The sequence below is a fragment of the Thamnophis sirtalis genome, unplaced genomic scaffold, assembly GCF_051295495.1.
Source record: "Thamnophis sirtalis isolate CommonGarterSnake01/CBP01778 unplaced genomic scaffold, rThaSir2_p1.2 scaffold_5, whole genome shotgun sequence".
NCBI lineage: Eukaryota > Metazoa > Chordata > Lepidosauria > Squamata > Natricidae > Thamnophis > Thamnophis sirtalis.
The window spans coordinates 106,858,349-106,872,224 of NW_028261385.1; the positions used below are offsets into that span (position 1 = coordinate 106,858,349).

Sequence of the window (13,876 nt, forward strand, 5' to 3'; positions counted from 1 at the left end):
CACTGCTCATATTCATGGAGAGGGAGTGCCAGGATGTTGGCTGCAACTATGTAATTGAAGCCCCGCCTTTTTTGGGGGGGGCTGTCATGCATGTAGAGAAGATGCAGCTTTAGTGCAGTGTCACAACTAGACTTTTTGGGGCCCTATGTAGATAGATACCCCTGAATGCTCAGATCCCTTCTAAAGTGATCTAACCTGGTAATCATTGCTATATGATCGATATTGTTTAGACACAATTTGTTCAATAAGCCACAATTGGGTGAGTTTATAAAACAAATTTTAGTCATAAAACGTGGAAGTTGGAATGAAAAGCACAGTTTATGTTTTCTCATGATGTCTAAATTCATAGTGAACTCTATAATATAAACATGCTCATTGAACAAAAAATTCATTTACTTAGGAAATTGAGAATTCTGTTATGCCTCAAAAGGTCATCTTTAGTGCCTTTGGAACTCTCTTTTGTTTTAATTAAATAGTTGAATGTCCTGAAGTAGGCCAAATTTGTGAATCCACAAAATTTCATGAGATTGGGGGGCATTAAGTTTGGGATATCCACTCATCATAAGAAATTGCAATGTGTTGTCTGTCACCTAAAAAACGTCTGAGCAATGTTACAAATAATCCCTAATTATTAATCCCAAATTCCAATTACTGTATATACCGACCAATAAGCTGAGAAATTTTGGTTCAAACATGCACTCCCAAATTGGGTTTGGCTTATCCGTGGATGGGTTTATCCCTGAGTATCTACAGTGTATCATTTTTGTCTGCACTAGGCGGCTCACATTGCTAGAGGGCTCTATTGAGCTTTTCTCAACATCTCTCTAAATCGAAAATTGGAAAACAGACATTTCTGACTGCGTTTAGGGTAGCATGATGTGCTCGGTCCTGTGAAATGCTGAGGAATAACAGTAAACATTCAGTTCAAAGTATTTTAAAAAGTATTCTGTATGCTTTTTGTAGAACAACAAGGGTTGTTTCTCTAACCTTAGAGTACTGAAGAGGATGGATTCATAACTGCTCAGAAGAGTGCGCAAAATTATAATTAAGTAGAAAACAAACAGAATGCCATCCTGCCTATAGTTTAAGAAGGCAATACAGCCTTAGACACGTTCTTGTATGCCAAGAGACAAAAGATAGTTTAATGGAAAGAAACTTACTTCCTATTGTAAGTAAGTTAGTGAGCAAAGTTAGTAGATGAGTTTATAAAATACATGAGTATATCTATGACGAAGTGAAAACAGTGAAAGTCTTCTGAGATGTGTCAAAGCTGCTGCTTTGAGGAGGGCAAGCCACATAGGTCTTCAGGCAACTGGCTCAGGGATGATCGGGGGTTTTTTTCCGGCTTCCCAGATCTACCCAGGGAGGGCCTCCCTGTAGATCAGTGAGGCGGAGACAGCAAACGGCCCCTCCCTTGGTTACCTGCTGCTTGTCTCAGGTTCAGCCTCTTCCTCTCCCTGTAACCTCCTGGGTGTTTATTAACTCCAGCTCAGGAAGACATTCAGCAGGGGAAAGAATGAAGTCTTTTATATTGGGGGCAGCTTTTTGAATTCAACTTCCTCCCCCCCATACCTTTTCACTAAGGCAGAGGCTTCTCTCTCCGCCAGGTAACTTTCAGGTCTCAGCCTCTTCTGCTTCAGTGTAATAAGAACGTAGCAGTGAAGGTTTGTTCAATATGGGCTTCTGATTTTATCATGTCTGTAATTAGCAAGAACTAAGGATGTACACAGTTCTTTCTCCAACTGGTGTTGACATATACGTGGGCAAATGTAGGTATTCATTTTCCCCTTAATAGCTAGTGGCATTGCAACAGAGTAGGCCAGCTATTGTAGTTAATACTAGTATAAATGATATGGACTGCCTTCCTGGAGGTAAGTCCACTGAATGCATGAAGGCTTAACTTTGCATCAGCATAAGTACAGAACGATGGGGCTGGCAATGTGATCAGAACAATTTCAGGATATAAAGCTGATTTTTACCAGAAGTTTCGCTCATTATTTAAGAGGACTGCATTGTAAAAGGAACTATTAGGAAATAGTAATATTAAAAGAGTCAATTAAAACAATGGTAATAAAGGTGAAGATTAAGTGTAAATAAAATGTGCTTATTGTATCCTGATGTTTTAGAAAAATTGGGGAAATTTTGTGATGTATTTAAATGTAGAAACCATCATAACAATGCTGTTTACTAGTAGAGTCAAGATATCGAAGGCTAAGATGTGTGTAACTTAATCTTATAGCACTCTAAGTACCATTTTCATTTGTAAGGCAGCCAAATCAATTGATTGTAATATTGCTAACTTTTAAAAGCACCAAGATAAATAATAAATAGAGCTACAGGGTGATTTGCCTATTTGTCTATGGATCCTTGCATCTTCTGTCTGTTCTTTGTTTTCCTTCCTTCCAGAAAATCCATTGCTACCTTATCGTAGCAGGCTTCCTTAGGCAAGACTCCATCATGTAGGTATGTCTTACCCAGCAGTCACTGCTCGTTTTGGCCCTAGGCAAGCTGAAGAGCAGACTTCTCCCCAGGAGAGAATGTGTGAAGAGATGCAGAAATTTTGAAGAACTGCATCTTGAAGGTCAGATGGGCTTAGTCAGAATTGCTTTCAGATAGCTTTCCCTACTTGATATCTGAAAATGCAGAGCAGCATCTCTTAGTACCTGCCAAGAGAACCTCCTTTACATCAAAACATTAGTTTATCTAAAGACACTGTTGAGCAAAGCACCAATCTCCGGCAATGTTTTTAGTTCCTAAAATTCTCTGGAAGCTGAAGACCCTCATAAGCTTCCTACAAAACCAGTTGGCTCTCTGCTTTTGCCAGGTAAATGTTCACTTGCTGATAGTGAGCTGAGGATCTTCAGAGGTTGTAATGTGGTAGAGAGCATTGTGGTAATTGGTTTATAGCAGTCATCTTCTCTGAGTGAGAAAACTCACACCGTTTTGCCAGTGTGCTTAGAAGTCTCAGGCCCCAAATACTGGAAAATCCTGTCTTTAGTTCAATGACCTAAGGTAGAAAAGCTAGGAAAGACCTTGTATTACGTTGGAGCTTTCCACTGCAGCCAGAGCCAGCTGGAATAATAATCATATGCAGTGCCATGCAGCCTCATAAGTCATTTCCACTCTTGTTTTATCTTTACCATCAAATGTTAAGTTTCAGGTGGGGGAAGCTAAATGTAAGAGTAGCAAATGAACTAAACTCTTTTTCCCCCACGTTCCCCCCTCTCCAAATTTCCCCATCAAGTGCCACTCTGCAAAAGAGCAACGCAGGGCAAAGGCAGAGAACATACAGCTCCTCCCTACGTTTCCTGCAATGATTTGACCTGGGCTGATCCAAATATTTTGTTTTAGTAAAAAAAAAAAAAGTGCTGATCCACAAGCACTTGTTGCTCTATTTTAGAGCTGTGCTAGCATCCATGGCTGAGAGCATTGCATTCTCCACTTTCCCCAGAACAGTGCAAGAAATCCTGGGAATGCCACTGGGAGATAGGGAGGAGGGGGGATTGGATAATCAATACACACACACACACACATTTTGATATCTACAGCCATCAATGGAATCTTTAAAGAAAACATCTCTAGGTCAATTTGGAAAACAAATGACTGGGTTAAGAATTTAAGCTCCCTTCACCTGTATGTGATCATCATGATCAGGACCAGACTCATACAAGCTGCCATTGGCATAAACACAAATCAGAAGAGCAGCTGCACACTATGGAGTTATTATATCTTGCAGTTAGCCATCAGAATATGCACTGCTTTATTATCACTGCCAAAAATATCTGTTAATGGAGTTAAATATTATCTCTGTTAGGATCAAAGTTTAAAGTACATTCCCCAGGCTTTGATGTTCAACAAAAATATTTTTAAGTCTTCAAATGAAAACAATAATAGTAAAAAAAAGATTAACCGTTTTAATATGTTATCTTATCCTAGCAACATTATTCCCTCCTTAAAAACAACAACTGTCCATATGGAAGAGTTTGTGTAACCAGAAAGCAGGCAAATTATGTGAAAGTGGTTGACATAACCAAAACATATGAATGCACACCTTAAAATGAAATTTAAATATTTGCAAATCCTGTACTTGATACTTACTTATGCTGTGGACAGTTTTTTTTTAATAAGAGCATGCTTTCCCCTCTTTTTCTATGTAGAATTTCTAAGCTGTAGAATTTTATTCTACAGCTTCAAGTAGATATCATTAGGTTGTGCAAACAAGATCTTGCCTAAAGATATATTAAAATTGCTGGATATTTGGCTCAAAGTCTTATTCTAGGCAGCTCTCTTCTAGGCAGGGAGGTTCAAAAAACAATTTTATTTTTCCCCTTATAATTTTGTTCATTTTTACAGAAAAAACATTTCTTCTTTGCGAAGAAATAAGTAATTAAAACTTTCTCCTGTCATGAAACAAGGCCTGTTCAAGGAGCTGTGAGCATTCAAGTACCCAAATGGAAAGAAGGAGATGATCCAACAAAAGGACATTTTGCATTAACATCAAGGGAAAAACATGTTTGGTGGACTTAAATTGGACCACATCTAGTAGACGGTTTCTTGACTGTGGGAAAAGGTATTACTGTTGCATGATATACGTAGCTATAGGCTGTGTCTTTGTGGTGAGCCTCTCTATGAATTCCATCTCATTCCATTGAATGAGGAAAAATAATGCAGTCTGGTAAAGGGATCTCCTATGGAAGCAAGACGTACACAATAATGTTAAGAAAATAGAACCTGAAATGTTTTAAAGCTTTCTTTCTCTGTTGCAGGCCTGAATTCCCCAAAGTCTTTTATATTTATTGATTACATACACTTTGGATATAATTGTCTTTAATTATGTTGCATTTAGTACTGGCGTTGATTCTCCTGTAGTGATACTTAAATGGACTGTTTCACACTCATTTATTGTGAATTTTTTCTCCTTCCCCCCCAAAGGAAGAAAGACAGAAATAGTTCTGAGCAGGGAAGATAGGACAGGAGGAGAAAAAGGACCCAAAAGCAGAAGCAGAAGTGCACACATTGCAACTTGCAGTGAAGAACAACGATGTTAAATATGCTTCCTGTTCCTGTATTAGTGCTCAGCAACTTGGAACTGCCTGTTTGCCTCAGTTCTTTCTACCCATACCTACCAACACGGACTGATCGTGGAGCAGTCTATGAATGTGTGATGGGCAGCAGAAACGCATGAGGTAGATGGGTAGAGTCAAAAAAGGAGAATTCACATCTGGAGAGTCCGGTTGAGACATCAAACACTCATATGCTTTTATTTTCATCTTAAAAGAAACTTCTTCAGATAATTTTTCAATTGTTTTCTTAATTGGATTTTTGATTCTGCCACTGATCACCTGGGAAATAATGAGGTAAGGAAAAATTTAGGATTGACTATTACAGATTAATGTTTTCTTTCTAAGAGGTCTTGAAACGTTTCCTTGAACTGGGAGGAACAATGTTCTGTGGGAGCAAGTGTGTGATACCGGTATAGGAGACAGTTGTTGGAACAGATCGTTGTGTTGCCTCTGGCTGTATGGATTTGGGAGTAGAAGCTACGTCTTCAGGCATCACTGCGTAACTAGCAGCTGCTGCTAAGTCTTCAGGATCTAGCAGAAATGTAGCCAGTAGAGTTTCTTCTGCTACCTGTTACTAGTGGAGGAGCAGCTTCACTAACTACATGTGTGTTTCCCTTCTGCTTAATTGGAAAGTTGATGACCCTGTCTCTCTCCATAGAGATGATTTGATTACTTGCCATTATATTTTGTGGCTGCTTTTATTGTATTCATGTCCTTTAAATTGTTGAAATTGTTTTAGAATTGTCAGCTGTCCAGAGTCACTTGGTTGAGTTGGGCAGCTATAGAAATTGAATGAATAAATAAATAAATAAGTGAATAAACAAACAAACAAACAATGCTTAATGGCCAAACACTGAATGTGCAAACTGACTGCAACTGAAGGTGCTGTGTTCCAGATGAACTGAAGGGTCAGTCTACTTTGGTTGATCTGCACTGGTGGATTCTCATTGATTTGTTGTTAATTCTAAATTATGAACATTCTAGTGGGAGTCAGTGCTGTTGGGGCAGCGGAGAGAGTGAAGGAAAACGAATGTCTCCTTTCTGAATTGTTGTAGAGAGTGGAGGCATCTGCCTTGTGAGCTCTAAGTAGGATCACACATATCCCTCCACTGATGATGTCCTTCTTTTTTTACTTTTCTCTCTTCCTTTCACCAAGCAGGTGGTTTCATCGTGACCTGAGTGGCATAGATGCTGAGGCCTTACTCAAAGCACGAGGAATTCATGGCAGCTTTCTGGCTCGGCCCAGCCGGAAGAACAAGGGGGACTTTTCCCTTTCGGTCAGGTAATTGCCCCCCTCCCTCTTCCAATTCTTTGATAATATTCTATGGTTCTTTTTGAGAGACACATTACCTTCCACCTCTTTAATCTTTATTCTCTAAAGGGATACCATGTCGGTATATACCGAAAAAGTTTCCCCTCTGTAATAAATGGAGGCCATATCATAATAGGATGGTTTCCATGGTTAATTGTTAAAACATATATCACTCCTAAAGTCTATGGGAGAGGGCTGCTATGATACATTTAAATGAATAATAAGAAATAATATCTGGAAAATCCCACGACACATTGGAATTGAAAGCCAGAGTGGTAAAAGAAAAGGGGGAATAGAAAGAGCGTAAGTGAAGATGGCTGTTGTGAAACTTATAACTTTCCACAAAATTGAAGATGAATTCTTTCTCTGGGGTTTTTTCCAAAGCCTTTTGTCTTGGGGAGAGGGGGGGTTGGGAGAGAGACTGGGTGGTAAGTTCAGAGACTGATTCTCCCTACAACTTTCTCTGAAATAAATCTGCTGATGGCATAACACTGACTTTTCTGGGAACAGACGTTCAAACAAAACAAGCAGCTCCCTGGGCTAGTGGCCCAGTGCTCTTTTTAAAAAATGTCCAGGGTTTGAGGAAGTCATCAGACACTGGAACAGAAAGACCAGGTTCAAGCCTTCCCATGGGGACTTCCTTCCACAGCTTCTGATTCCCACGTTCATTTTCAACTGGCCTCCATTTAAGTAAAGCAACTTTATTTCTTCCTTTCTTTCAAATTGGAATTTCCACTAACTTTCATATTAATGTTATACAATAAATCATCCTCTGAATAATAAGTCCTGCTTAAACATTTTGAAGTAAGTAACAATACCAGTGCCACTTCTAATGCCATTACACCTGCCTGTCTTAACATAGAAAGCATGAAAAATCAGGTGAAATAACAGTTGGAAAAATGCCACAGGGAGCCAAATGTACTATCTTTTAAGCTGGCTTTCTGCAAAATTCAGCTTTATTTATTTATTTGAGAGACAAATATGGCCACCCTTCTTATGTGTCACAATTCCGGCGGCTTACAAAAACAGAAGTAAAAACCAAAGAAAGTCAATACCCTCCTTCCCCAAATAAAAACAACCTCAAATCCCAGCATCCTAAAACTCCGTGGTACAAATACAATCACTGGCTCCAGCTTCATTTTAATCCTAATTCTCCAGTTTGCATAAAAGTCTTCTATTCAGTTCATATGTTGTGGGGTGGGTGATAAGCTCTGGTGAGAGCAAACGCCAAATAGTCCATCCAATTCATCAAGTTCTCTTATTTCGGTCTAGAATTCCTACCAGGAGAAACAGTAAAGATAATTTTTCCTTTGCTTTTCCCTTCCTGATCAACTGATGAGAAGCTTCTGCCTCTCTGTTTTAGGGTTGGTGATGAGGTAACTCACATCCGTATCCAGAATACTGGAGATTATTATGATCTCTATGGAGGAGAGAAATTTGCTACTCTATCAGAGTTGGTGGAATATTATACACAGCAGCAGGGATCCCTGCAGGATAAAGATGGAACCATCATAGACTTGAGGTATCCACTCAACTGCTCTGATCCCACAACAGAAAGGTATGAGGAAAACACACCTGATTGTACCTATAGCTGCATATCCGTCTTGACTTTCCTTTCCACACTGAGCCTCAATTGAGGGGTGCTCACATTTTATATTTATGTCTTTTATCATTTGTACATATGTATCTCTGCTGTGGTTCTATAAACTATAGATTTAAGTGTACATTACATGTAATTATTTAGTGACTATTTATTTGCCTGCAATGTCTGAATAGTCATCTAGGAGGGATGGTGTAGTGAATGCTGCAGTGTGTGGGGACTGGACTTGATGATCTCTTAGGTTCCTTCCATGATTCCTTAGATCCTATAAGGTTTTCTGGATGATAATCTAAATGCTTTTGACTCTACAAAGACATTCATTTATCTGGAGCATATGAAAGAACGTTATGTGTTACTCCAAAATTTGTATTTCGAGCAAGCCCTTATTGGTCTAAAATACTTTTATTCTCTATATTTTTACTTAAAAAGAACACAAAGCAAGTAAGAATATAATGAAAAAATGTTAAAAATTCCATCAACATTTAAGATCACTATCTTAAGTGATCCACTATCTACATCTCAGCTTGAATGTAGATTTCCTCTTCTTAGAGATGTCTTTCTCAGACAAGATGTTAAATAAAGCGAAACATAGTATCTGTGTGTGCACACACATATACGCATGCCCTATTCTAGTCGTGCAGTTGCCTTTTAGTTGAAAAGTAATGGACTCCAGGAAGAGGTAGCAGATGTTTACAAGGCCATATCAAGTTGTACCTAGTACTGTCCTGGGACTCCTGAGAAGAAAGAACAATCATTAATTGCATAGTTGGAAATATAGGGATTTCAGTTTTCGGTTTGAAAGATTTTAAGCCTATGTATATGGTGAATCTTGTATGAATGGGTCATTTAAATATTGCTCATAAAATAATTGACGCTTCTCTATGCAGAAATAAGCCCTAGTGCATATTCAGTAGGGAATACATAGCACTGAACTGTCTGGAAAAGTTACTATGTCTGCATAAGCCATTATGCATATAAATATTGCAGAGATTCTTTTTTTAAAAAAAATTAAATGTACCTGCAAAAAAACAGCTTCAGGAAGAAGTGAAATTCTAAATGAAAATATAAAAATAATAAAGAAGAAATGCTAATGAGAATTTTAAAGATACTGGAAATGGTTGATTTATTAAAAGGAAAGAAAAAGGAAGAAATGGGTATGAACTAATAGGGCAATTGTAAGGAAATTCTCAAAATGAAAAAAAGAAAGGAGACGGAGAGTCCCAAAAAGTAATTAGCCCCATGTGGGCAATTAGGGCCTCTTATTCCTGGCTTTTGTTGCCATACAGTTATGGGATGCTGAGCCAAAGAGTTGGCTAACGTTTTCTCTGATATTGTCATCTTCAGCTGCAGCTATTTTTCTTCATTTTCCATAGTCTCCCTCATTATTAATGATTCTGGATATCTTGTAGAATCTTCTGAAATCTGAAAAGGTCTATGTCCCAATTATCTAGCAACAGATTGTACTTTATATGCTTAAATAATATGAATGCATATTCATCGGGGCATACCAATGTGTAGTCATTCCGGTCACACCTACAAAGGAACTGTGCCATTGCTGAAGTAGAGAACCTCTTCAGGCCCTCTTACAAATGGGATGGTTTTATTCATGTAGGGAAGAGTCCTGGTCCAGTATGCTTTCCCTGGTCCTCCTTGTGGACTTCTGTGTGGCAGGACTTTCTCTCAGGGCCTGCTTTTTGTCTGTGTCAGGAGGACCCAGGAAAATCAAGATATTCACTCAAGTGGAAAGATCTCCACAGATCCTGAGTATTTCTGAATGGAGGTACAGTGTAGTTCCTTTTCATAACACTTGGGGAAAAAAGCTAACCATTGTTTAGAAGTATATAAATAAATGTGCCCTATATAATGTATGCTTACATGTCCTTTGTTCTTTTAGTAAAGGATCTAATGAATGATTAACTTTCCTCTCAGCATTGTTCCCCTTTTACTTTTCAAGCTTTCTTAAACTGAGAGATTCCCTAAGACAGTAGGTTATAGAGCACATACTACATTTTGTCATGTGATGGAGTTTCAATATTGGTGTGACTTATATTTAGAAACCAGGCTTCTTTTGTTTCACTGATTTGTTATTTTTGGCACCTTGTGACGATGTAAAGATTGTGGTGTCGATAAGAAGCAGGTATCAAGCAAATCATCTGTCCTTGTTCAAACCTTTTATTTTCACAGGTTTATTTCATGTTCCTTCTTTCGTTGCATGCTTGTAAGCCTTACGATGGCATAAACCTTTATGGAAATGTGTTTGTCATGATGATGGCCTTTGTGACTCTTTATTTTCTTACTGCCACCCATCTGGAAATTGTATTAAAATGGGCGGCTTTTGTTCATGTTGGTCAGGGACAGTTCCAGTCCTGTGGATTCTATGTTCTACTGTGGTATGTTAAGCCATTCATGAGACAGAGCTGGGTTTGTCCTGTTCCCTTGAAAAGAATCAGTCTATTTATCCTCTCTAGGTCTCTGCGTGCAGGCCCACTCACATCCAAAGGCAGCAGTTGGCCAGAGAGCCTGCTGCTTCCTCCCTTGCGGTTGGAAAGTTCTGTCCTCCAGGCTCTTACGAAAACTCAGCCTCCCTCCCCACCAACCACCCAAGATTTTCCATCACGTGGCTTCCCCTCCTCTTGGTCCACTGAGCTTAACTGTTTCCTCTCTGAGAGGGAAAGAGGCTCACTTAGCAAATGATAGCTTTGTTCATTTTCTACCCAGCAGTTCTATATTTTGGAACATCTTTTGGAACGGAGGTAGTTGTCAAAATATAGCTTCCATCTTCCTTCATCATTGCTGGTTGAGGTTGCTGGGGCATGTAGTTTAGCCTCTTCTGCAGGAGCACAGATTCCCTCCTATTTTAAAGAAAAGATTATAAAACAAAAGCAGTGTGATCTTTAAAATTCAATAATCAGTAATAAAAACTTTAGTGATTGCATTTATTATATTATTCTATTCAACAAAGTTTATTTCATTTGACCCTAATCAGGCGTACATGAACCACAGACCAGTGAGTCCAATATGTAGCTTGATGAGTGCATTAAATGACCATTTATCAAACTCTGGTTAGGCTACCAGTATTATTAATAAATATATAAAGGTTTGATCTAATCTCTCAATCTTTTAACAATATGATTTTCATATAAGAGAGCCATTCATTTGAGAGCCAGTTTGCTTTAGTGTGTTAAGGCATCACGCAGAAAGCGAGTTCTAGTCCTGCCTTAGCATGAGGCATGAAAACCAGCTGGGTGATGGGCCAGTCATTCTCTCTCAATCTACCCCATCTCACAAGGTTTTTATGGGGAAAATAGGAGGAGGAAGGTATGCTGGATATGTTCACCAACCTGAGTTATTTGTAAAATAATAAAGGCAGAATACAAACAAACAACAAACAAATACATAAATAGACAGGCTATGAGGAACTATTCTCTTAATACTATCCAATGTTTATTCTTCTTTATATTAGGGCCGTGATGATGAACCCATGGCACGTGTGCCACAGGTGACACATGGAGTCATTTGCCGGGCATGTGAGATGTTGCCCTGTCAGCTGACTTCAGCCTTCTTTTGAGGCCATTTTTCGCCCTCTGGAGGCTTCCCTGAGCCCTCCAAAGCGCGAAAAACCGGCCCTACAGACAAACCGTAAGTCACTTACGGTTTGCTCATAGAGCCGTTTTTCGCCCTCCGGAGCCTTCGGGGAAGCCTCCTGAAGGCCCCTGAAGGCTCCGGAGCTTGAAAATCGGCCCTACGGACAAACTGGAAGTCACCATTTCTGAAACTTCTGGGTTCCCTTTAGGTCCACGCATGTATTGATTCTCATAAATGGGGTGAACGCATGCATAGTATTATGGGTGTGGCACACCGGCGCACCCCCCCCTGTGTTCCTCCCACATTTGGTACGGCAGCCAAAAAAGGTGTGCAATCACTGTATTAGAGTTTCTACACTCTCCTAACTGTAGAAGTGAAAAATCTAAACAATGTGATAATCTCTGACTTGCTCTACTGTTTCTTTTGAAAGTTAATTAAAATAATGGATGTAAACCAGTGGTGGGATTCAATTTTTTTTACTGCCAGTTCTGTGGGCATGGCTTGGTGGGCGTGGCAGGGGAAGGTTACTGCAAAATCCCCATTTCCTCCCGATCAGCTGGAACTCAGGAGGCAGAGAATAGATGGGTGCGGGGCCAGTCAGAGGTGGCATTTACCAGTTCTTTGAACTACTCAAAATTTCCGCTACCAGTTCTCCGTAACTGGTCAGAACCTGCTGAATACCACCTCTGTTGTAAACTCAAAATCTTAATTGTAAATCTCCATCCACATTACTTTTTCCTCAGAAAGTGGCAAACATTACAATGTGAGTCTAGCTTGTCATATTCCAGTAATTTAAGCTAGTAAACGTAACCTTTCTGAGAACCTCTCCCAATTTCATGACTCCTGCATTTTGCCTTGGCTCTGATTGTTTTGCTTCCTGCTCTGATCCAGCCGAAGGACGCTGTATTTAGAAATCAAAACTGATTTCATCATTGTATAAGAATCATGCCAAAATAAACTAGAAGCCGTTAAAATGCTGTAGCCTACATAAATGCTGTTACTCATATCATACTGCAACAGTGATATCAGCTGAAAATATTCAAAACTACTAGCAAAAATAATTCAAAGCAGCATTTAAAAATAAACCTGTTCTTTAAAACTAATATTAAATATAATGCATGCAGCAGCTAAAATCTGAGTCCAGAAAAGTTGGACACAGAATCAATTAAAAAATGAACTAAATAAAACTGGGTGAAAGTGGGATGTTAAGAACCAGAGGAAGTCTTCTGCAGTAGAAGTGAGCGGTTATCAAGAAGATTCACTTTGAATGGATATCAGACAAGCTTGAATGCAAGCATTCCAGCTTTTTATACAGAATAGGCAGAGTTTTTCAGGAGCAGCTAATCTTTAATTAATTTGACCCCAGTTGCTTAGTACCTTCCACGATATCCATAAGCAAACTGGTAATCAATGTGTCATGAATAAGAGCAGTTATAAAGCCCTGATCTTTTTAGAACTTGTAAAATCATAGTTGTCGTATTGTGGACTGACTGAAGCATCTTAGGTTAGGTTAGGTTTATTAGATTTATATGCCTTTCCAGGTCAACATGCTGCAGAAATGACCACATTTGAGGTAACAGTTTAAGAACAGTATTCAACCATGTCTTTATTTATAGATTTCAACATTTCCTATAGTGTCTTTAAAAAGAGTGGAATCATTTCAATATAATAATAACAACAATATAATTTAAGCTTGGGAGCAGTTGCTTTAGAACAGTCTAGAAAGTATATTGAAATCTGTTTTTCATTCCCTATTGTAATAATACATCACAGCTAAAAGACCATTAAAAGCAAATGTTTCATTAGCATATTTGACATCTAATTAATCAAGATATGTGTAGGCAGTTGACAAATTACTTTGTAAAATGCATTGTGCATTATAAATATATTATCAACTATCCACTTTTAATGATGGATGCTAGGTCTGTGAATTAAGACACATATTTTTTTATATCAGCATCCGATTTTAATGTGCTGGCTAAATCAACGCAGCCAGTTTACTCAAAAGCAACAGTTCACACTATGTGTGTGCATGTGTGTGTGTGCAATTAACTACCTGTAAATCAGAAAGTAACTAAATGTGGGTAATATGGTAAAACTGTACTGCAGTTCTTTTTCTTTAAATGTGGCTAAAAGCCTATTTAAACCAGTTGAGATTGCTTTGGGGGTAAATATCGTATTTTTCGGAGTATAAGATACACCCTTTTCCCTCAAAAAAGAGGGTGAAAATCTAGGTGCATCTTATACACTGAATACAGCATTTTTGACCTCCCAAACTCTCGCCCTCTTTGCAAAAATGGCCGTGCATAGCCTTTA

The 13,876-nt window shown here is 38.8% G+C and overlaps 1 protein-coding gene across 1 annotated transcript in view; it reads left to right on the forward strand.

The window, feature by feature from the left end:
* The first annotated feature begins 1,455 nt into the window (after nt 1-1,455).
* Nucleotides 1,456-13,876, forward strand: part of PTPN6 (protein tyrosine phosphatase non-receptor type 6) — a 52,805-nt gene continuing 40,384 nt past the window's right edge. The window contains exons 1-5 of the mRNA XM_087716454.1: nt 1,456-1,607; nt 2,407-4,570; nt 4,933-5,357; nt 6,223-6,345; nt 7,739-7,933. Coding sequence (XP_087572580.1) covers nt 5,353-5,357; nt 6,223-6,345; nt 7,739-7,933 — 323 coding nt within the window. The 5' untranslated portion in view covers nt 1,456-1,607; nt 2,407-4,570; nt 4,933-5,352. The remainder of the gene's footprint in view (nt 1,608-2,406; nt 4,571-4,932; nt 5,358-6,222; nt 6,346-7,738; nt 7,934-13,876) is intronic.